This window comes from Alnus glutinosa, chromosome 3, assembly GCF_958979055.1.
Source record: "Alnus glutinosa chromosome 3, dhAlnGlut1.1, whole genome shotgun sequence".
Lineage (NCBI taxonomy): Eukaryota > Viridiplantae > Streptophyta > Magnoliopsida > Fagales > Betulaceae > Alnus > Alnus glutinosa.
Window position 1 is genome coordinate 5879149 of NC_084888.1, and position 24866 is coordinate 5904014.

Here is a 24866-nt window from a genome sequence, read left to right on the forward strand (position 1 = left end):
AGGAAGAAAAATCACGAGGACAGATTTGCTTCAGTACTCCTCAGAGAAAATAAAATAAAAACGGAAACTATAAATCACGTGAAGGACGGATTCGCCTGCCAAAAAAATCAAAAGGACGGATTCGCTTCAGTTATCCTTAGGAAAAAATTAAAACAGACAACCTGTAAAATCAGTCAGAGTCAAAGAGAAAAAGTCGGGGACAAACGTCTGAACGCTTGAGAGAGAGAACGGTGTCAATTTATTATTTGAGGCCGTAAAACACAAGTTTTAAGAGAATACATTCAATCAAGATGGGCCGTAAAATCCTCCTTTTACAGTGTCCACTTATAAGAGGACAACTCATTAAAACTCACAAAAATGCAATGAACATGAAATCAGTGAATCACCCGATTCTTTTTGAAACAACTCTTTGAAACAAATTATCAACTCACCTAATTTAAGCGTTGCCCTGCCAGCCTTAGAACAAGCCACCTACAGCTGCCTCCTCTGCCGGACGTCACCACCGCACCGCCCCGCCAGCCTAAGCGGAGCACCAGCACTTCGAGCTGTTCAAGCGGAGGTAGGACAAGTCGTACGGGTCGCAGGAGGAGCACGAGCTCAGTTTCGTGGTGGTCAGTTCTCGATGGACCCGTCGGCGACCCACGGCGTGACCCAGTTATCGGACCTTACCTGATCTTGCCGACCGAAGATCTTCCGGCCGATTTTGATTGGAGAGATCATGGAGCTGTTTCCGCCGTCAAAAGGACCTAGCAAATAGACAAGAGTATCTGAGGAGAGAGAGACACCCATATCTTGTGGAAGCCATCGCAACCAAAGGAGCTCCAAGGTGGTGTCAATTAAAACACGATATTCTGTCTCAGTGCTATAGCGAGCAACAATCGACTATTTCTTACTGCACCAAGAAATAAGAAAGGTGCCAACTAGGAAACAATAACCAGTGGTAGAGCGACGGTCTGTAGGATCACTGTCCAATCCGCATTAGTATAACCATGTAACTCATGAGGAGACTGAGAGGAGAAGTGGAGCCCATGTAATAATGTCCCCTTGAGGTAGCGAAGGATGCGAGGGACAGCAGAAAAATGAGTAGAACGGGGAGCAGCCATAAACTGACTTACCTGATGGACAGCATATGAGTTATCAGGCCTAGTAACAGTAAGATAGACAAGGCTACCAACCAAATGCCGATAGAAAGTGGTATCACGGAGAGGCTCGCCATCCTGTAGATTAAGACAGGCATTGAGCTCAGTCGATGTGTCAACGATTTTACAGTCGGTGAGATTGGCCCGTAAAAGCAGATCAAATATATACTTGGCTTATGTCAAATAGAAACCATTAGAAGAAGAAGAAGAAATCTCAAGGCCAAGAAAATAGCTGAGAGTGCCAAGATTCTTCATCTCAAAATGTTGACTGAGAAACTGCTTGAGCTCCAAGATACCAATAGAATCATCGCCAGTGATAATCATGTCATCAACATATAACAACAGAAGGATGATGTCGCGATCTGTGCAGCAAATAAACAAGGCAGAGTCATACGAGTTGATGGAGTAGCTAAGACTAGAGATAGTGTCACTAAATTTAGCAAACCATGCCCGAGGAGCTTGCTTTAGATTATAAAGAGCCCGATGGAAACGACAGACCTTGTTCGGAGGAGAAGAGAGGCCAGGAGGTGGTTGCATATAAACTTCCTCACTCAAATCGCCATTAAGGAATGCATTTTTTACATCCATTTGAGAAAGTGACCAGTGTCGAGAGGCGGCAACAGCCAATAGAGCACGTACAGAAGATAAGCGAGCAACAGGAGCAAAGGTCTCCTTATAATCCGCACCATACTCCTGAGTAAAACCTCTAGCCCCAAGGCGAGCCTTGTATCTGTCAACGGTACCATCAGAACAAGTCTTGATTTTGTAGACTCACTTACACCCAACAACAGACTTCCCTCGAGGCAAGTCAACCAGATCTCATGTATGGTTCTTGTATAAAGCATCAAGTTCCTCTTTCTATCGCGTCCTGCCAAAGAGGGTTAGTGGAAGCCTCATGATAAGAGTGAGGTTCATGTAAAGTAGCTAAGGCATGAAAACAATGAAAGTCCTGGAGATAAGATGGAAGAGACTTTTTCCAAGTGGATCGAAGAAGAGCAGGTGGGGAGGTATGAGTGGGAGCCTCGAATGGAAAAGAATTTGGGGACTCAAGCGGAGCGACATCATGAGCATTCGAAGATTGCGGCTCAAGCGAGGAAAACTCAAGACAAATTTCACCAGTGGTAGAATGAGAGAAAGGCTTCTTTAGAAGTGTGGTAAAGGGAGGGAAAGAGGGCATGCAAAAATTTTCTACTTCGTGAAATAACTTATGTTTCCAGAAGACCACATGACGGGAGATGCGAAGACGGTGTGACATGGGATCATAACACCGATAACCCTTTTGTTCCACCCCATATCCAAGAAAGCAACATAACCGAGAACGAGGCTCGAGTTTAGTGCGCTCATGAGGTTGGAGTAAAACAAAACAGGCAGAACCAAAAACACGAAGTTGATGGTAAGTGGGAGAAGAGCTAAACAATCGCTCGTGAGGGGTGCAATGTGCAAGAAGAGGTGTAGGGAACCTGTTGATAGTGTAGACAGCTATGAGAGTGGTTTCACCCCAAAAAGGAGTAAGAACCAAAGAGGAAAGGAGAAGAGCACAAACAGTGTCTAGAATGTGCCTAAGTTTACGTTCAGTTCTTCCGTTTTGTTGAGAGGTGCCTGGACAAGACAAGTGAGGAGCAGTGCCATAGTGTTTTAAGATATTTTGAAAAGCATGTTGAGTATATTCTAAGGCATTATTAGAACGAAAAGCTTTAATGCGTTTTGAAAACTGGGTCTCAACCATTTTTGCAAAATTGCGATAGATATCCAATAATTCAAAATGTGATTTCATTAAAAATACCCAGGTGTAACGTGAAGAATCATCAACAAAAATCACAAAATAACGTGAGCCACTCATACTAGGAACAGGGGAAGGTCCCCTAACATCAGAATGAATTAAATCAAAAGAAGCAGACGCAATAGACTCGCTATTATTAAAAGGCAAAGATGGTTGTTTCCCAAGTTGACAAGAAATACAATCAAAAGACTTATTGGACACTAAACCTAATAAACTCTTGGAAGCTAAAACTTGTAACCGAGACACAGATGCATGACCAAGACGCGAATGCCAAAGAGCAAGAGATGACGGTGATGGAGCGGCAGCAGCAGAGACACCAGGGATGGAAAGTGTAAGGATGAAAGCTCAAACAGTCGCCCAACTCTACGCCCGGTCCCAAGTGTTTGGCCCGTCCGAGGATCCTGCATATACACACCAGAGGAGTCAAAAACAAGTATATAACCCAATTCACACAGTTGCCCAACAGATAGAAGGTTAAAGGACAATTTAGGCACATGAAAGACATCAGGAACAGAAAGGGTAGGTGTATGGACAATTCTCATGGTTTGAACATTCATTGAAAAGCCATCAGCTGTGTAAATTAAAGATGTATGTGATGGAGGGGCAAAAGTGGTAAAGGAGGAGGCATATGGCGTCATATGATTGCAGCAGGCAGAGTCAAAAAGCCAAGAGGAAGATTTACCTGGCAAAATGGAGAGGATAGAGGAAGATGCATTACCAGAATGAGTGAGGACCTGGTTGATAATTGCCTCAAAGTCAGCTGGAGATAAGGTGAGAGCAGATCCTGTAGAGTCGCCAGAGGAAGCAACTGGTGCAGCTGAAGAAGAAGCATTCTCAGTAGTGGTAACGACCGCGATAGATGTAGAAGATTTGACATTGCGCCAACACTTGTCAATAGTATGCCCACGACGGCGACAATAGTGACAAAAAGGATTGTCACGATTCTTGGAAGGTCCACGGCCGGACCTATCAGACTTGTCAGAGTGTTCGGTCTGAGGCGATGGAGCAGCTAATACTGAATGAGTATGCGGAGTGTGCTGAGAGCGCAAGGTAGACAATCTGGTCTCCTCTCGAACAAGCTCACAGACAGCCTGGTCCAAAGTAGGGAGAGGAGAGAGATGCAAAAAGTTGCCCACGAACAGGCTTAAAATCATTCCGCAGAGCCATCAGAAATTGATAGAAACGATGTTGGTCATTGCGATCAGCGTACATTTGAGCATTAGTAGGATCCCTCCAAGCAGGATCAGAAAGAGCCAACTGGTCCCATAAGAATTGCATGCGAGCAAAAAAATCAGTAATAGTCTGGTCTGATTCTTGCTTCAGACGAAAGAGATCAAGAATAACCAGGTACTCCCGAGAACCATCAATCGAGGAGTAACGAGAAGCAGGCATATCCCAAGCACCCTAATCATCATCAAAACTACCAAATAATGCCGCAACAAAGGAAATGGTGGTGTTACAAAACCACGTAAGAATCTGATGATGTTTGCTGTTCCAATCAATAAGACGAGTGCAGAAAGCATCATTGCTTTTAGCAAGTGACTTAGTTGGTTTAGGGATATCCCTAGTCACATAGAGCCAGAGCTTGCGGCCTTTAAGAAAACTTCTCATAGATTGAGACCAAACAGTGTAGTTGGTGCCATCCAATGTAACATGAATGAGCAAGAACCTCGTTTTGCGCCATCTGGAGATGCCAAAAGCATAAACAGACTAGAAAAATGAAATCAAAACGAAAAACTAAGTAGAAAACACCTGGTCAACTGATGCAAAAGTCAATGGTCAACGGTTAAAAGTCAACAGTCAATGGTGCTGATGTGGCACTAGGGCTGACGTGGCACAGCAGAGACTGGCGCATGAGATACACGAGCGAAAAGTGGCGGCGCATGGGCACGTGAACTAGTGGACAAGAATCTTCTACCAGCGCATGGAGGCACGTCCGCCGTCAGATCGGGACGATCTCGGTGGTTCTGAGCTGCTAGGAGGTGGATCTATCAATTTAGGCTGGAACCGGAGTGATCGAACGGCTGGAACATCTGGCGGCGGAACGGCAAAAGCGTCTAGCGACGACGAGTGGAGGCTCTGATTGGACTGTTCTCGACGACTCTGGCACAGTTGTCTCTCAAGGTTTTGATTGGTATATGCACCAGCTCGAAACAAGGATTGGGAGAAAGAGAACCGAGGAAGACAAAGCGATGAGGGATGGCGGAAGCAACGGTGGCGCCGAAAAATTGCTGGGAAGAGGCCGAAAAAAAATATTAAAGGTGATTCAGAACCTGTGCTCTGATACCATGTCGAGAGAAAAGCTGTATATTGAATCACACATTATGCTGTACATGAGGGGCCTATATAAATAGGCTAGTAATCACAAAAATACACATCAATAGCCTATGTGGGACAATACATACGTACAATCTAACCATCAGCAACATCGTACGGTATCGTGGAAGTGACGACGCTTAGGCAACCATACCCCTCCCTCTACGAGAGACAAGATCGACTATATAAAGCTAGTTGCTGGAAATATATGCATGGTATAATGTTTAGTCACACATTTGGTCATGAAGCTTTCTAATCAAATTCAGATACCGGGCTAGGGGAGAGTACATCTAATCAAATACAAATAAGATTTTTTTTATTTTTTTTATTTTTTTATTTTTTTATTTATTATTTTTTTTTTTTTATCTTTAGCACTAGAAGATAATCCATCATCAAAGACATAATAATCTCCACCAAGATTCGAAGTTTACTTTCAAACATATCCTCTAAATTTGAATCCTCAGTTCTTCAGGCATTTCTATCCACAACAAAGCAAACACTAAATCAAATGTAACAAGCACCACTTAAAATGACCGGTTTTTTTTCTTAAGCCTTCCAAACTTAGGATTCTACCAGACTTTTATTTTTCTATATATTTTGTCATTTGCATGAACTGCACCTTTACCCCCTAGAGATCCTTCACACTATACAGAACAAAATGAAGACAAGCAATCCTGAGAAAGAACATTAACATGTGAAGGTTCTGGAAAATTATTATTCTAAATTTGCCAACGATTAACGATACAATTGAATTTAAATATCAAGATTTTTTTATTTTTTTTTATTTTTTTATTTTTTTTTATTTTTTTAAAGATAGGTACATTTAAGATAGCCTGTAAGGTAGCCATAAATTCTTCTTCAACGATTCCGTTACTTTTGATGTGGAGAAGAGCCTTGTCAATACTATATTCATACACTTCTCATTTTTTAGGGCAAGAAAAGTCAATTAAGTATTGAGCTAATAAAGTCTTTAAGTCATCTTCAATTTTCAATACTACTGCATTTACATTAGAAGCAATTATGGCCCAACAACAATATACGATTAAAAAAGTTTGCCACTGTTCCCGAGGAGTATCTCAATCGGCTGGGGATCACGCCTCATGAAGCGGAGATTACTAGTTCGAATCCCCCTTTCCCCTCTTGTGTGAACATGTAAAAAAAAAGGGTTTGCCACCTTTGTATTATCTTTTTTAGTCCTCCCATTCCGAACACCTGAAAATAACACAAAAAAACAAAAAAAATTCTAGCAAGTAAGAAGCGAAATAAATAAAATAAATGGTTAAAACAAAAATAATTTGATAAAAGAAATGCAAAAGATTAACTGCCCACAAGCATCCTTTCAAACTCATGAAGCACAACCTTCTGCTGTTGCTTGTTGTCCGTAAGTTTTGGCGAAACGCCTTGTTTCAAACTCATGAAGTGGATTCCGGTACCGCTGTAAGTACAGATCGATCCAGTTACAGAACGATTCCTTCTCGTAAAGGTGGTTCATATAGGGGGTTCTGGGAGGAAGAAAAATCACGAGGACAGATTTGCTGCAGTATTATATTCCTCAGAAAAAAAAAAAAAAAAAAAAATCACGTGAAGTTTGCTTGATTCTATTCGGCCTGGAAAAAAAGAAAATCAAAAGGACGGATTCGCTTCAGTTATCCTCCTCAGGAAAAAATTAAAACAGACAACCTGTAAAATCAGTGAGTCAACTTTTGCAGTATTGACTATTCTTCTCAGAAATCAATTTTCAGTAAATAATGCGCACTTCTCTCTTCTTTTTTTTTCTTTTTTTCTGCAAATCCGTGATATCTCCCCTTTTCAAGCACTTGTCTTTTTGCTCTGTTTAGGACATATATTGACGGAGAAGAAAAGGGTCAAGTTGACCGAAAAAAATGGGTTGTCAAAATGTGATAAATTTGCTGCCGGTTTTAAGAGTAGGTTTAAAATGGATACTATTTTACGTATTTTAAATTTTACAATTATGTGAAAACCATAATTGTAAAATATTTAAAATCTAATTAATTCACTAATAAGTTACAGTCCATTGCAATTTGCAGTGCTATCTCAACTGAATTTTATATATAAAAAATAATATAGTCTCCTACTTTCCTTTGGTTGTGTAAATTATATGACTTATATAAAAGTTTGGAACGTTAGTTCGGGTATCACACTTGGGACATGATCGGCTCACAACTTCTTTGCACAACTCCCTCACAACCCCACTCACAATGATGTGGGGCCCATGTGTATGGGCCCCACATTATTGTGAGTGGGGTTGTGAGGGAGTTGTGATTGGGTTGTAGTTTTATCATTTTCCATCACACCTTGAGCCTAAGATTGTGTGAACAAGTGATATTACGCTGCATTGCTAAATTACTGTCTAAAACAAAATTCAAGAAAAATATTTATTTAGAGCAAATATAATTTGTCTTTCGAAGGAAAAAAAATAGAAATAGAGTCCTTCGAGTTTCGTCGAGAAAGAACAAAGTTTGATCCATCTTAAAACTATATTTTATTAATAAAATCTTTAGAGCTGTTTTTGGGTTTGGTTTTAGTCTGTGTCAGCTTAAGCCCAAAAGTTTCTAGCTAGGAGGAGCTGTGGGGGTTGGTTAGTGAAGTGGGCCAACTAATTTTGAAATTTTTCCATGCTACAACTTAAGCCTAAATTAAGCGAGGTGAGGACTGGCCCGAACTAATATTGGGCCTAAACTTGATGGGCTCCCCCACTTGGAGAGCCCAACCCCTGTTGGACTTTCATAGAAGGGCTCAACTCCTTGCGATAAGATTGTCGCGGGTAACGCCAACCGGTTTCACTATATCACAGCTGTCAAGATAAATGATGTCTTACCTCAAACAAAAATTAGCTACAAACTGATTTATAGCAATTAGTTACAAACCAGTCTAATAAAATGATATATGTTCTTAAAGCATGTGAAAATTATATGATTTTTTATTAATGCTATTAAAAAAAAATGAGAAGCACATTCTATTAAAAAAAAATATGTATTTCTCATATGCTAAGGAATACGTGTCACTTTATTAGACTGGTTTGTAGTTAATTTTTTTCTCATCTTACCTCTTCCATATTATGATTTCTTTAAAAGTTCCTTATTTGCAATAAATGTTTTTATTAAATGCTCTACTATGTTTCAAATGCTTCAATTCCAGCGAATGATATTGCTAAGACATGTAGAGAAAATATTTTATGACGAATGTTTCTTGCTTTCTTAGAAATGATGCTTGTTGTATGGAAAATATACCGAAAAATACTTTTCAAGGCGTGAAAACTTTCAATGAGATTATGAAAGAATTTACTTTTACATATGCTTATGGTCCGTTTGTTTCGGAGTAAAATAATTTTTGAAAAATAATTTTAGCATTCTACGGTGTTTGATAGAGATGAAAATAATAGTCAACAAAAATCATTTTCAGTTTGACAGTAAAAATTTCTTTAATTTTTGAACTGTAAATTATTTTTCAAAATTAAATTATTCGTCCTTGTACGCACGTTTGATATCCGATTGTCGGAATTCAACAATTGTCGGTCGTTGGAATCCAACCTGCGCTGGAGTCCAGCAACATCCGATCGCCGGAATTCTGCCGGCGCCAGAATCCTATGACATCCGACCACCGTCGTCGGAAGCCAGCAGACCAAATTCTGGCCGAAAGTAGCCAGAATATTGTCGGATTCCGGCCATGGCAGGCTCTGGTCGGATCCAGCCAAACTTGCTCGCCGAAATTCGGCAACGACGACCAAATGTTGCTAGATTCTTGCAGCATGTGCCAAACTCTGATTTTCACATTTCATAATTTTTTCGTGCGAGCCAAACGTTAGAAAATTATTTCGAGAAAATCATTTTACATCGAAACAAACAGAGCATTAATTACAAGTGAAAGATATATTCTTTTCAATAACATTTTCTCTTTTTTTTTTTTTCTAACTAAAGTTGAAAACATAAAAAGGTTAAAAAGGTTATTTCTGAATTATTATTATTTTTTTAATATAAATAAACACACACACACACACACACACACACACACACACACACACACACACACACACACACACACACACACACACACACACACACACACACACACACACACACACACACACACACACACACACACACACACACACACACACACACACACACACACACACAGCTTATTAAAATGCAGCACATGTATGATATATATTCGATTTTGTTTGCTTAGAGTACAATTAAAAGCCCACCACAAATCTAATTAAAAATATTATAGAATTTAATCTTAATACTTTTCCCAAGAGGAATGTAATGCTAGAGGAATAAATTCTTCAATTATGTTCACTGACATGTACGTTATTTGAATACTTGCAGGTTCTGGCCGGTGTATCATGTATGATCCTCATGTAACAGCAGATGGTTTTACCAAAATGATCTCTATTCCACGGCACCATTATTTTGGCTATTATCAGTGCAAACTCCTTCTCCAATTGGATTTTTGCTCCACGGTTTTTCAGCTTTGACTGCTTCAAAGATTTCTCTTAGTGCTGATTTTAGAGCACACACACACACAGCTTATTAAAATGCAGCACATGTATGATATATATTCGATTTTGTTTGCTTAGAGTACAATTAAAAGCCCACCACAAATCTAATTAAAAATATTATAGAATTTAATCTTAATACTTTTCCCAAGAGGAATGTAATGCTAGAGGAATAAATTCTTCAATTATGTTCACTGACATGTACGTTATTTGAATACTTGCAGGTTCTGGCCGGTGTATCATGTATGATCCTCATGTAACAGCAGATGGTTTTACCAAAATGATCTCTATTCCACGGCACCATTATTTTGGCTATTATCAGTGCAAACTCCTTCTCCAATTGGATTTTTGCTCCACGGTTTTTCAGCTTTGACTGCTTCAAAGATTTCTCTTAGTGCTGATTTTAGAGCACACACACACACAGCTTATTAAAATGCAGCACATGTATGATATATATTCGATTTTGTTTGCTTAGAGTACAATTAAAAGCCCACCACAAATCTAATTAAAAATATTATAGAATTTAATCTTAATACTTTTCCCAAGAGGAATGTAATGCTAGAGGAATAAATTCTTCAATTATGTTCACTGACATGTACGTTATTTGAATACTTGCAGGTTCTGGCCGGTGTATCATGTATGATCCTCATGTAACAGCAGATGGTTTTACCAAAATGATCTCTATTCCACGGCACCATTATTTTGGCTATTATCAGTGCAAACTCCTTCTCCAATTGGATTTTTGCTCCACGGTTTTTCAGCTTTGACTGCTTCAAAGATTTCTCTTAGTGCTGATTTTAGAGCACATCAACTTGCAAAATGAGCGGCTTCCAATATATCTTTAGAAGCATTCATATTACTTATTGTAAAAATCTTATCATGTGAAGCTATAAGAAACAAGCTACAGTCGCACTGTCAAGCACCGTAGCTAAATACAAAGTTTTGGCAACGTACGTTGCAGCTAAACTGTCTTGGTTACACTGATGGAACTCAGCATTCCTGTTTGTCAACTGTCAGTCCGCCTGTCATTTGGTGTGATAACATAAGTGTTACTTACTTATCAGCAAATCCAATCTTCCATGCATGCATGCAGGATTTTCATTTTGCTCGTGACATTGAGGCATTTTAGATTCTTGCTATTCGATTTATTTTTGAAAAAGATCAACTCGCTGACATTCTCACAAAGCCTTTATCACTCCTTCCATTATCTACTCTACGCTGAGCTTGAGTTCCGAGTACCATCTTTTAGATATGCATAACCTCATCAAAAAGAGATCATACCATCAGTTATGTAATTACATTCTGTGGAGATGATCACGTCATCCAGCAAGCATGCTGCAGATCGAGAGGCGCTCAACGGTCAGATGATAATTTCTTAATTTTAAGTCAGCTTCTTTGGCTTACCAAAAATAATAATAATAAAAATAAAAGTCAGCTTCTTTGGCTATGGGCCTTTGACCTGCCTCCCAATTGCTTAGATTAAAAAGTCAATAGCCTTTGTCTACAAAACAAGCGTGACCCATGGCCATGATCAAAAGTCAGCCACATAGATTGGCTTACCAAAAATATATATAAAATTTAAATTCCTCGATAAGTTGGCCAATCGTATCCCCTTATTGGCGCTCACTTTTTTTTGGATTATTTTATTGTGCATAAAGACCGTTTTTTATTATATTATATTTTAAAATTTAAAATAGTTTATATTGTATAGATCGATGTCCTATTGACAAAATCGAATTGTTATTTAAAGCGATTAATATACCATAATTTGTTTTAGTTTTATCACATCAAGTAATATTCTAAAATAAAATAATAATCAGAGGTGTAAGTAGCTAATATAATATAATTGATTCTAAATGTATTATAGTTTCCAAATTGAGGGAGGCAGAGAGAGAGAGAGACTTGAAAGTGTGTCTTTTGGAGAGTCCTCTGTCTGCAATAACTTGCATGATGGAAGAAACATTGTGTGTTGCGCTGGGAGAAAATGTGAAAGAGAACAGATCAATCCTGTTATGGGCATTACAGAACTCTGGAGGCAAAAAGATTTGCATCATTCACGTTCATCAACCTGCCCAGATGATCCCCTTCAGTAAGTTGCCTTCATATAAATATGTAAGGCATATATGCAGGAAAACGCTTTCATCACAAACAAATTTTGCAAAATACTTACATTCAACAATGTTGGAGTTCTTCAAGTTACACTTAGTTGACTAAATTTTTTGAAACCCAAATGAAAAATTTGGAGAGATTTGCATCTTGATGATCATTCTTAAGATTTTCCAGGTATTTGCAATTGTTTTGAGAGAAACTCCTCCTCTGTCTTGGTTTGCAGTGGGTACAAGATGGCCTGCAAGCTCACTGCAGGAAAATGAAGTGATGGCATACCGGGAAATTCAGAGGCTAAATATGAATAAGATCCTTATTGAATACCTTTTTATCTGCCGCCAAATGGGGGTAACAACATTGTCTTCTTTCCTGCATCAGTGTGATTATTTGCTTTTGGGGTGTTTCTGATTATTTTTTTCTTTTTCATCTCCATATATAGTTGTTATAGAAATGTGGTCCATTTACAATTTTTACAGATAATAAGAGAAAATGCATTAAGTTAAGTGGTCCATATTTGCAGTGATGTTTTTAAAATCCTGAGTTCCTTCAAAAATGGATAATTGGCTGAACTTTCTGATTCATTTTGGCATTGATAATCTCCTAATGTAGGCACGGGCAGATACACTGCATACTGAAATGGACTGTATTGGGATGGGAATTGTGGAACTCATCTCCCAGCATGGGATTAAGGAGCTTGTTATGGGAGCAGCAGCAGACAAGCACTATGCAAAGTAAATATCACAAATAGAAAATTTCTTTTTAATGTACTAAGCTTCTTTTTAGATTTTAGTTCCACTTTATCATTGTTGCTACTTTTAGTTTGAGAAATAGGGTGTTTCCAAGACGCTTCCCGATTTGCAGAAACTATGGTTTTTCTTTTTGTTATATTGAGATGATTAAGTACACGGTGGTTTGATATTCACCAGCTTCTGTAGTCCTAAAATATTTTATCCTACTCAATGGCACCCTATGATCCACATAATTGAAGCTTGTATGTGCACCTAAACACTAAGATTGCTCACCCTACTGCTTAACATTGCAGGAAACTGGCGGACCTTAAGTCTAAGAAAGCCATCTATGTGTGCCTACAAGCACCTATTTTCTGTCAAATCAAATTCATCTGCAAAGGGCACCTTATCAACACCAGGTTCGTTGATGTTTTGTAACTCTCTAATATTTTGCAGTTGCATCCCCAAAGGAGAAACTTCTAAGCTTTTTAACGACTGTATGATTGATATTTATGGTTACAAGATGATTGATTGGTTATTATTAAGGGAGATGGTACATTTCAATCTGCTTGAAATTTTTCTTCCTTTGTAGCTTCAAAAGAGAAATGCTATATACATTCATTGACGTGGCAATAAAAATTACCATTGAATTCAAAATTCAATGGCAGTTTTCATTGCCACGTCCAAAAAAGTGTGCACTTGGAAGTACATGTAACATTTCTCACTTACTAATGCACGTTCAATGGCAATATAGGGAAGGTATCTTAAATGGGGCGGATGCAGAGGTCAGATCCTCTTTGCTGCAAGCAAGTGAAGACACTAAAACAGGACTCTCAACCAACTTGAGATTATCATCTGTGGAGGAAAATAATGGAGTAATTCCCATCAATCCAGATCAAGATTCACTCTGCAGTGAAAGTTTTGGAGGAAACAGAACAGATATTTCCTCCCTCAATTGTACTGAAGAGCTCTCAACTCCATGGAGCAGGTTGGATGTAGGAGGGAGTTCAGAAGAATGGGGTAGATTTTCAAGGAGGTATTCTCCAAGTTCAGGTTATTTAATATGCCCATCACCTCAAGTGGTTGATGTAGAAATGATTCCATCTGTGAGGATTGAGGTGGTTGAGAATGGATTAGAGAATCTTCATCATTCATCCCCTCTCAGTGTATTGGTATGTTCGTAACTTCCATATGTGGGACATATGTGGAACAATTTAAGCATGTTTTCCTCTTTACAGATACTCATCTGAGTTGTTTATATCACCAAACCATGGTAAGGTTTCGGAACTTAATTCTTTGACTCATTCTAGCAGGACAAGAAAATAGATGATACTCCTTATGCTCAACTTGAAAAAGCTATGGCAGAGGCTGAAAATGCGAGGCGTGAAGCATTTCAAGAGTCAGCCAGGCGTGGAAAAGCTAAAAAAGTTGCCATTGAGGCTATGCGAAGGGTAAAGTCCTAGTTATCTAGAACCTCTCCAAGTCTCCATAAGATGAAATTCATATAGGAATTATTAGATAAAAATCATTTTGCTTTCCTTCATTGTACAATCGTTGTATGCAACTATGTTACTATCGAATCACGTAACGATATGTAGGATGGGAAGATGAACAAGATCCTAGTGCACTGTGAAATGGAATTTCTTTCATTTGGAACTCCAAAAACCCCATATTCTTACACATTGATCATTTACAGGCAAAGGTGTCAAAAAGCTTATGTGCCAAGGAGTCAAAACAAAGGAAAGAAATTGAGCGAACACTAGCAAAAGAGAAAGAAAAACTTGAAAAGATGAAGAAACAGCAAGATGAAATCACGGAAGAACTCAGGATTGCGCTGGATAAAAAATCATTACTAGAGAACCAAATTGCAGAAACTGATCAAATGGTACAAGGTTTGGAGCTGGGGATTACCTCTGCTTTGGAACTAATGGAAAAGTACAAAAAAGAATCTGATGAATTGAAGATAGAGCGTGGTAATGCACTAAAAGAAGTTCAAGCGCTGAGAAGCAAACAAGGAGAGGTCTTAAGCATCTTCTCTGATTTCTCATATTCAGAGATTAAGGAAGCGACTCAAAACTTTGATCCATCACTGAAAATTGGCGAAGGAAGACATAGGAGCATTTACAAAGGTCTCCTGCGTCATACCCAGGTGGCTATAAAGGTGCTACATCATTATAGCATGGAAGAACCCTTAGGATTTCAACATGAGGTAGGATGGTTCAAGTGATGAGTATTTATATGAGAACCAATCGACTTTATTCTTTTAAATCAAATATTCATTGGTATCATTAACTTAATATCTATTCAGAAGTCGAAAATCTAAATTAGCAGGAATGTTAATAACTTTCAGGTTTTGTAACAGGTCCAATACTAGGATCAAATTGGTAAGGTTTTTCAGTCTGATGCATATAAATAATAAGTGTTAGAATGTTGATTAAATGGTTAAATTCATCTTTTCCTATCAACTTAAGCTTTTGGGATAAGTGGTGATTTAACATGGTATCAGAATTAGGATTATGTGTTCAAACTTTGATTTTACAATTCATATACCATTTCAGTCAAATATTCAACATGTTGGGCCTCATTTATTAAGAGAGAGTTTGAGCCCACTGATTTTATTGAATCACTTGAATATTTTTTAGTAATAGAAATTCTTGCCATATATTATGTTTTTCATGATGTATTCATATGCCAATACCATTACCATAATATAGTTCCTAGCTAGAATATTATTTGCAAAAATGAAAGAATAAGAAAAAAGGATCCAAATCTGCAAACTAATTGGTTGGGTGTATTTCAGATTGATATATTCAGTACGTTGAGGCATCCCAATCTTATCACACTAATTGGATCCTGCCAAGAAGCTTGTGCTCTCATCTATGAGTATCTTCCCAAGGGAAGCCTTGAAGATCGACTTAGATGCAAGAATGGTACTCCCCCACTATCATGGCAAACTCGAATAAGAATAGCCACAGAGTTGTGCTCTGTCCTCATCTTTCTTCATTCCTCCAAACCTACTGGCATAGTACACGGTGATTTGACGCCGGCCAATATCCTCCTTGATGACAACTTCTGTAGCAAACTTAGTGACTTTGGAATCTGTCATCTACTACCTCATGATCAAAGTTCAAAGAAAACAACACTAGGGACTTTTGCGTACATGGATCCTGAGTTCCTTTCAACAGCAGAGCTTACTTTAAAGTCAGATGTTTATTCATTTGGGATCATATTATTGCAGTTGTTGACTGGAAGGCCAGCCTTAAGAATAACAAACGACATGCAACATGCAATAGATGCCGGTAAGCTGAAAGAGCTCCTGGATGCTTTGGCTGGAGATTGGCCATTTGAGCAGGCTGAACAGTTGGCTTACTTGGCATTGAGGTGTTGTGCTCTGACGCAAAAGAGCCGGCCAGACCTCCAGTCTGAGGTCTGGACTCTACTTGAACCAATGAGGGCTTCATGTGGAGGCTCATCCTCAATCCGGTTGGGATATGAAGAGCCTCCTGAACCTCCTCGGTATCTTATTTGTCCCATCTCCCATGTAAGTTTTCTGTTTTTCGTTTTCTGTCTCACACCCTACACCCTACTTAATTGGATTATTATTACTATATATGAAAAGAAATGCATATCCTTTACTTGCAAACTTGCAGGAAGTCATGAGACATCCATATGTGGCAGCAGATGGTTATACTTATGAAGGAGAGGCTTTTAGAAAATGGCTGGAAAGTGGTCATGATACTTCACCCATCACAAATCTTAAGCTTGAACACTGCAATCTTGTTCCCAACCATGCTCTGCGTTCTGCCGTTCAGGAGTGTTGGAACAAGCATTGAACGTTGACTCACACACATGAATAATTTGCTTCAGCAAGGAAGCAAGAAAGATTGGCATTGTAATTTATAAATAATAAATCAACAGAACAAAAGCTTATGTATCACATATTCTTCTCTCGTTTTTTTTTGTCAAATATATGTATAGCAGCATATCCATTAACTGATTTCATGATCCTTTCCTGGGCATATCCATAGTTGCATGAACAAAAATATCGACTCGGTAAACTTATTGAACGTTCAAGTTGTGCTTAGAAGTTTCAAAGAAAATGCACATGAGAACTTTAGCCTCTTATCCCACACACACAAACTACCTTCATGGATTTGGCCTACAGCAAATGTATCCACGGTCAGGAAATCCCATGGAGCTTGCCTGTTGGAAATTCAACTTCTTTTTTTTAGATCATTGCGAAATTGTTTAGGATTTGTTTCGTCAATGTGAATGAAAGAGTCAGTCTAACAAATATCTCCATACTATATTGACTTTTTCTTTTAATTTTTTTTTTTTTTTTTTGAAAAATTTATCAAGCTTCACCTAAAGGAGCAATCCTCGGATTGTGGTTATTTTCACAATCATTATGGCTGTATCTACGGCCTCATAGATAAGATTGAATTTGTGATTTAAGCAATTATTCTTGTCTATTTTTATACTATAAATAAATTAGAGGCTCAGTCCAAAAAAAAAAAAAAAATAGAGGCAGCTCAAAGAGCGATAGTGCAAACATGGTTGCCACGTTGGAAAGTCAAACAAGATGCGTGGCTGATAAAAACAAGAGAACTTGAATGAACAAGATGCATGGCTGATAGTTTAATCCAATGAATGGAAGAGGAATTGATGAGAAATGCCCTGTTTTTGTCGTTCATAAGAAACATTCCAACTTCCAGTTGACTATTAGTGACAACCGCCACCAAGTTGTTGCACATTTTTTAGTCCTACCTAAATTAATTAACATGCTGAGAAGGTAAGAAGAGAGAATGTTTCTTGGTTAAAAGGTGTGCAATGTGTTTGACCATTTGATTCAGCTGGTAGAAATCTATATTTCTGGACTTATCACACTAGTTCGATCAATCCAATTGCGATCGAGTTTTCTGTCAAAGTCTTCAAAACTTCAATTTTAGCCTTTTCTTGAACCCCATTCTAAACCAAAGCCTACAATTTTACAACCCGCCCCACATGTTTTGACACAAGAATTTGCCAACACCTAAGATAGAGATTAATTCTGGTCATGATCAAGTATCAAATCCAAGACGCAAGAGTAGACATAATTGATTAACTGCATTTCTTAATGTGTTGAGTTTTCTTTCTGTTTTTGGTCAATATAAAGTAGATTATCCCAAACTTCACAAATTAAATAATGCCCAGAAAGATCATGTTTAAAAAAAGAAAACTTTGCGTGTGGGAGGGATGCGTGGGAAATTGGACAGTAATTGTTGAAAATTCCAGTCCTATAAAAAATGTTGATTAGGATCATCTCAAATTATTTGCTCAAATTTGAGAAAATTTGAGCATGTGATTATAGGAGACCATTTACGAGACCCATTTAACCAAATAAAAATTGAGCTGCCTAACCATTTATCCGGTCAAGCGGGTCATAAAAATGGTCTTTCACAATCACCTACCCGAATTCTCTCAAATTCGGGCACATAATTTGAGATGATCTAATCCAAAAATGCTTGAAATTATGATGATCTGACTTTCTGGACACTCTTTATCTTATTCGAAATTGCTTATTCATTTTTAGGAAGCCCTTTGTTTTGTATTTTTTTAATCCATTGAAGGTTTTAAGTCCTCCCCCTGAATCACCATTTTAAAAGTACAACTTGGTAAACTTTGTTCTTGCTTAATTTGCATTGTTCTTGAAGTCATCGAAAAAATCCACATCATATGAAGAGACAATTTGGATACAGATAGCAGTACAATAGTATTATAGAATTTAGTTGACGTACATAGTGGCATCCACCTCTTATTCCAACAGGGTTTTTGTAAACGAAGCAAAAGTACTGACAGTAAAGAGTTGAGAGAGAGAGCAGTGATGTCATGGAGCTAGCCGCCGTCCAACTTCAATGTCAAAGGTTCGCAGAAATTATTTTGTCAATTTCCCAGAAGGAGAAGGTCATCGTACACTTAGAATATATAGTAGGAGCATAAGACAAACCTGACACCAAAAGCAAAGACCTTCCTATGGAATCTTGTTCAGTGTCTTCTTTCAAAAGCTTATTGGTGAAGAAGATTGAGAAGCCAGCAACTTTATTCTGAGCCTGTCTAATATAGAGTTGAAAAGAATTTTTGTTTCTGGCTATAGCTGTTCTCCAAATTCCCCTGTGATGGAAGATATGTTATATGTTGCGATGGGAGACAGCGTGAAAAAGAACAAATCAATCTTGATATGGGCATTACAGAACTCTGGAGGAAAAAAGATGTGCATCATTCACATTAATCAGCCTGCAACCGTGATCCCCATGAGTAAGTTGGCAACATATAATGATATACATGTGTGTTAAGTCCTAGAAAATTTATAAAACAAATGTGTCAACTTTTGATGTTTTAATTTGAGCTTTTGTAATGGGTTCTTGAGTGTTTGATAACTTCTAGAGTTAGTTGACTAGATTTGTGAAATCATGATCTGGTGATCTGATATTTTTCTCTGAGGAGTTGATCTATATCTACCTATTCAGGCTTGCAATTTCCAGCATCTTTTTTACTTTGTTTATAGTACCCAATAGTTGAATTCATTAGGCAGTAGTAACTCTTTTCTTGTTTGCTAGTGGGAACAAAATTTCCAGCAAGCTCAATGAAGGAAAAGGAAGTCAGGGCATACCGGCAAATTGAAAGGCAAAACAAGCAGAAAATCCTGGATGAGTATTGTCGTATCTGTGGGAAAATGGGGGTATGAATCCCATTTGGGTTATTAACTCCTGAATGTAATTCATTTACAATGTATATACATAATAGGATGTATAAGCATATTGAAATTATGTTAATTGCAACATGTACTGATTTTTCTGACTTATAGAGGCATGGATGACTTTCTAATGTAGGTACGGCCAGAAGTAATACACTCTGATATGGACTGTATTGAGAAGGGGATTGTGGAACTCATCTCCCAGCGTGGGATCAGGAAGCTTGTTATGGGAGCAGCAGCAGACAAGCACTACTCAAAGTACAAAACTCAAATGATTTTTGTTTTTTTTTTTTTTTGATGTACTAATCATCATGCTCATTTTTCATTGCCATTTATATCCACTGTGAACCTCCAAAGGTGTAGTGCAAGTGGATGTGCTTTATGTTGTGCAATTTTTTCTGCAAATTCAGCATGCATGAATAGGATGAATGGGAAGTAGGCCAGGACCATAGGGGGAACTGAAGAAGAGGGTATCTTTGTAGCGTATTAGCATTTTTTGACCCAAAATTCAGATCAATAACTAGACAATTAGTGTTCTATGGTCTGGTAAATAGATGCTTCTTTTACCGGCCTTGAGGTATTGAATTGAATGACCGTAACAGATGTTGGTTCAATCCAAAGGAAATTATGCTGTTCGGTTATTCTGTCATAGTTTTGATGATTCATTGCCTTTTGGTTTGATATTCACAAATTTTTATGATGGTTTTGCTGAACATTTTTCAGTCCTAAGTTAATCTCACTCAATGGTCCACTGAATTGAAATTTGTATATGCACCTATTCACTAGATTGCTTACACCTTACCCAACTGCTTAACATTGCAGGAAAATGATAGACCTCAAATCTCAAAAGGCCATCTACGTGCGCCTACACACACCTCCGTCCTGTCGCATACAATTTATCTGCAAGGGATACCTCATCCACACCAGGTTTGCTTGATGTTTTTGTTTTTTCAATTTGTTGGCAGTGTTTTTATGTATGCCAATCTATTGAGAATATATATGAATTGTATGAAGATATTTACTCCCAAATGTGAAGCTTCTTAGTTTCTAATCAACTGTATGGTTGATATATACAACTCAAAAAATGCTTGGCTATTAAATCAGGGGGATTGTTGTACACTTCAAACTGCAACAAAATATTGCTTGTTTATAGCTTAAAAAAATTTCTTGCGTATTTTTTTTTTTATTAACAAAGCCTTCATGCCAAGATAATGACTAATGCAAGTACCATACAATATAGGGAAGGTGTTTTAGATGAAGCTGATGTAGAGGTTAGATCAAGTCAAAACTCGAAACCTGGATCATTAAACCACTTGATGACACAATCTGGGGGGCAAAACATTGGCGCAGCCCCCAGCAATGCAGGTCGAGTTTCATTCTACAGTGAAAGTATTGCCAGTATTGACTATACCAGAGGAAGCAGAACAGACGTTTCTTCCCTTGATGGTACTGAAGACCCCTCAACTCCAAAGAGAAGGTTGGATGCACAAAGGGGTTCTGATGGATGTGTTGAATCTTCAACGAGGTATCGTCCCGGTTCGAGTTATTCAACATGCTCGTCTAGTAGAGAGGTTGACACAGCTCGGAATCCATCTGTTAGGTCTGAGGGGACTGACAATTGGTTACAGTCAATTGAGCTTCCTCACTCCAATGAGAATCTTCATCATTCATCCCCTCCCAGTGTACTGGTATGTGCAAAATTCTGATATATAAGACATATTTGTCTTAAGGAGCATTTGCGTGTTTCAAAATTGCAAGTTAAGATTTTAGTTTTATAAGAGCATGTTACTTTTTCTTTGGAATTTGTCATCTTGGTTGATTCATATGTTCATGACCAGGTTCCAGAACTTAAATATTTGACTGATTCTAACAGGATGGAAGTATAGATGACACTCTTTATGCTAAACTGGACCAAGCCATGGAAGATGCTGAAAATGCGAGGCGAGAAGCATTTCAAGAGTCAGAAAGGTGTGGCAAAGCCAAAAAGGATGCAGTTGAGGCTATGCGCAGGGTAAAGTTATACTTATCTTTCTGGGCGCCTCACGCCTTTAATGAGATTGGTTTTATTACTTATAAAACAAACTTCTTTATCCTTTAATTTCCATGTGGTCACTTCACCATATTTATGAACGGAAGATGAAGAAGGCCTAATGGCACTATGCACAGAATTTGTTCCAACGCAAACTTTAAAAACTTCATATTCTTATGTAATTCTGCAATTGCATAATTTACAGGCTCAAGTTTCAGAAAGCTTATACTCTGAGGAGGTGAAACAAAGAAAAGAAACTCAGGAAGCTCTAGCAAAAGAAAAGGAAGAAATTCAAAAGGTGAAAACCCAGCTGAACCAAGTCATGGAAGAACTCCAGAATGCTTTAGAAAAACAATCATCACTTGAGAGCCAAATTACAGAATCTGACGAGATGGTAAAGGGTTTGGAACTGAGGATGGCCTCTGCTATGGAACTGTTGCAAACGTACAAAAAAGAACGGGATGAGTTTGAGGCAGAGCGTGATAATGCACAAAAAAAAGCTGAAGAGCTGAGAAGAAAACAAGGAGAGGCCTCAAGCACAAAAACACCTCAATTCTTCTCAGAGCTCTTGTTCTCGGAGATTGAAGAAGCGACTCGGAACAGTGATCCGTCCCTTAAAATTGGAGAAGGAAGACATGGGAGCATTTATAAAGGTCTCTTGCGTCAAACCCAGGTGGCTATAAAAATGCTACACCCTCATAACTTGCAAGACCCCTCAGGATTACAACATGAGGTAGGATAGTTAAATTTCTCAGTATTCATATGAAATTGGGCCATTCTATTTATCAGCCATCTTCACAGTTTACTTTGTATTTCTTTTTCTTTCTTTTATCACAACATCAAAGGAAAACAATAGAAGAAACAAGTATCCAAATCTGCGCTTGTTGACATCTATCACAAGTTTTATTTCAGGTTGATACATTGAGAAAGTTGAGGCATCCCAATCTTGTCACGCTGATTGGATCCTGTGAAGAAGCTCATGCTCTCATCTATGAGTATCTTCCCAACGGAACCCTTGAAGATCGACTCAGCTGCAAGGACAACACTCCCCCATTGTCATGGCAAACTCGAATATGCATTGCCACAGAGTTGTGCTCTGCCCTCATCTTTCTTCATTCTTATACTCCTGTCAGCATATTACATGGTGATTTGACACCTGCCAAGGTTCTCCTTGATGCCAACTTCATTAGCAAACTCTGTGACTTTGGAAACTGCCCGCCACCATCTCTTGATCAAAGTCTAAAAGACAACAATATAACACTGTGCTGGAGAACTGAGCTAAAGGGCACTACTATTGCATACCTTGATCCCGAGTTTCTCCTTACAGGAGAGCTTACTTTAAAGTCAGATGTCTATTCATTTGGAATCATATTGTTGCAGTTGCTGACTGGAAGGCCACCACTGGGGATAGCAAAGGAATTGCAATTTGCATTAGATGCTGGAAAGTTAAAAACCCTCTTGGATCCTTTGGCTGGAGATTGGCCATTTGAGCAAGCTGAACAGTTGGCTCACTTGGCTTTAAGGTGTTGTGAAATGTATCGAACGAACCGACCAGACCTTAGTTCAGATGTCTGGACGGTTCTTGAACCAATGCGGGTTTCGTACGGAGGCTCATACTCATCATCCTACCTGAGTTCTCAAGAGCACTCTGAACCTCCTTCATATTTCCTTTGTCCCATCTCCCAGGTATGTAATATGTTATGTTGAAAATTATTTCACAAAAATTTTAAATTTTTCTTCAATTTTAATATTTGAACTTTCCTTCTATATCTTTATTTGCACTTTGTCCCACATTGAAAACTTGTGAGTTTTTTATGTGCTTTATGAACATAGTCGCTTTAAGCACATTGTCGCACATTCGTACGAGCCACATGCTTATTATTTACATGTGCATTTTTTCTGATGTGTACAACTACTATTCTAGCCATCATTTTTTTTAAAGCATTGAACTGTTTTTTCATCTATCAGAAACTGTTATTTTAATAGTAACAAAATGTTTCTGTAATTATATAAAATATAAATTTTTAGCATATTCGATAGTAATCTTTTTTCTTCTCTTCTGTTACAAAATTTTTTATTTAGAGTAGTATTCAGAATTTGCACACTATATTCGGGCACTACTGTATCATGAGGACAGAATTGTTGTATTCTCTACAGTTTTCATTTTTACTTTTTTTAATTTACATATTTCCCACATCTTTATTTCTAACATGTTATTGGCTTCCCAAACTGTTTCCATAACGACACTGTTGTCCTCTGTCTGTCTGTGTTCGAGAACATGACCAAATTAACATGTTCCATGCATGCCCAAATGTTTCTTGTTTCTGTTTCCATAATTAGTCCGGTTATACTGATAGAATTCCTTCGTTGTCTCCGGTGGGCCGGTGGCTAAAGTTTTTTTTTTTTTTTTTTCTGATGAATGTTCTATATATCTGCAAACTTACAGGAAGTCATGCACGATCCTCATTTAGCAGCGGATGGTTTTACTTATGAAGCGAAAGCTTTGAGCGAATGGTTTGACGGTGGACATACCACTTCACCCATGACAAATCTGAAGCTCGAGCACTGCAATCTTTTACCAAACCATGCTCTTCGATCAGCCATTCAGGAGTGGCAACAAAGGCACTGAAGTCTAGATCTCTATCTTTTTCTTTCTCTTTACTTTTACATATTGTTTATACTTTTTCTTGGTGCAATCCAATCAAGAAAGATTGACGCTATAAATAATAAATCAACAGATTAAAAGCTTATGTATCACATATTCTAATTAATTTGTCTTTGTCAAAAATGTATCGCATATCCATTGTTACATGAAATCAAATGGATATTGTCTCAGTAAACTTGTTGAATGTTCTAGTTGTTCTTGCAAGTTTCAAAGAAAATAAATCCACATGAGAGCTTTAGCCTCTTGTCCAACACTCAGCGTCAACACAACTAATGCAGGTAAGGTTAAACACAAACAGTTGGGAATGTTGGGGAATAACTTATTGTATAGCATTTTGAGACACCACACAACTCAAAAGCTTAAGCCTATGGATTTGAGCCCCATAATGCTATAAAAACCACTCACTTTTTTAACATCTTAGCAATGTGGGACACCTCACAAGTGCACACAACAATCTTTTCCTTGTTAGTCACCTCCAAATTGACTTAACTTTCTTTCGCTTGTGAGTTTTTTGACATTTTTAAGAGTGTCATACGCACCGGACAAAAACAGACGCACCCAGACACTTGCCCCCCCAGGAAGCTAAGTATGGCTCTGAATCCTTTGATACCAGTTGTTGGAGAAATTAATACCAGTTGTTGGAGAAATCCTTCGCAAGTGCACTCAACAGGGACCAAAAGGCATCAAAAGTACTCATTCCAGAAAGGAATAAAGGGCTCGAGAAGATTCGTGCAGTTCAATCTCAAATAAATAATCGTTATCTGAAGTTGGTTGATGTACAGTAGGAGTAGGTCAACAGCATCTAATAAAGCCAAAAAAAATATAAGAAAAAAAATCTTTACAACAGC

The 24866-nt window shown here is 38.1% G+C and overlaps 2 protein-coding genes across 2 annotated transcripts; both read left to right on the plus strand.

Annotated features, from left to right (window-relative positions):
- The first annotated feature begins 11646 nt into the window (after nt 1–11646).
- LOC133864304 (U-box domain-containing protein 33-like) lies at nt 11647–16588 on the plus strand. The gene is made up of 9 exons (XM_062300589.1): nt 11647–11846; nt 12090–12211; nt 12473–12594; nt 12906–13010; nt 13346–13763; nt 13905–14042; nt 14288–14800; nt 15392–16132; nt 16242–16588. Exons 1-9 carry the CDS (start codon nt 11705–11707, stop codon nt 16422–16424), a joined length of 2484 nt encoding a protein of 827 aa, XP_062156573.1. The 5' UTR covers nt 11647–11704; the 3' UTR covers nt 16425–16588.
- A 1889-nt stretch (nt 16589–18477) lies between these two features.
- LOC133864303 (U-box domain-containing protein 33-like) lies at nt 18478–24124 on the plus strand. The gene is made up of 9 exons (XM_062300588.1): nt 18478–18885; nt 19188–19309; nt 19461–19582; nt 20147–20251; nt 20565–21012; nt 21198–21335; nt 21559–22086; nt 22266–23039; nt 23800–24124. The coding sequence occupies exons 1-9, from the start codon at nt 18747–18749 to the stop codon at nt 23980–23982; spliced, it is 2559 nt and encodes an 852-aa protein (XP_062156572.1). The 5' UTR covers nt 18478–18746; the 3' UTR covers nt 23983–24124.
- Nucleotides 24125–24866: the final 742 nt, after the last annotated feature.

Coding starts and splice junctions, on each gene's coding strand:
- LOC133864303 (XM_062300588.1), top strand. CDS start 18,747: ATGGAAGATATGTTATATGTTGCGATGGGAGACAGCGTGAAAAAGAAC. Junction 18,886..19,187: donor TGCAACCGTGATCCCCATGA/GTAAGTTGGCAA, acceptor CTTGTTTGCTAG/TGGGAACAAAATTTCCAGCA. Junction 22,087..22,265: donor CCTCAGGATTACAACATGAG/GTAGGATAGTTA, acceptor GTTTTATTTCAG/GTTGATACATTGAGAAAGTT.
- LOC133864304 (XM_062300589.1), top strand. CDS start 11,705: ATGATGGAAGAAACATTGTGTGTTGCGCTGGGAGAAAATGTGAAAGAG. Junction 14,801..15,391: donor CCTTAGGATTTCAACATGAG/GTAGGATGGTTC, acceptor GGTGTATTTCAG/ATTGATATATTCAGTACGTT. Junction 16,133..16,241: donor TTATTTGTCCCATCTCCCAT/GTAAGTTTTCTG, acceptor GCAAACTTGCAG/GAAGTCATGAGACATCCATA.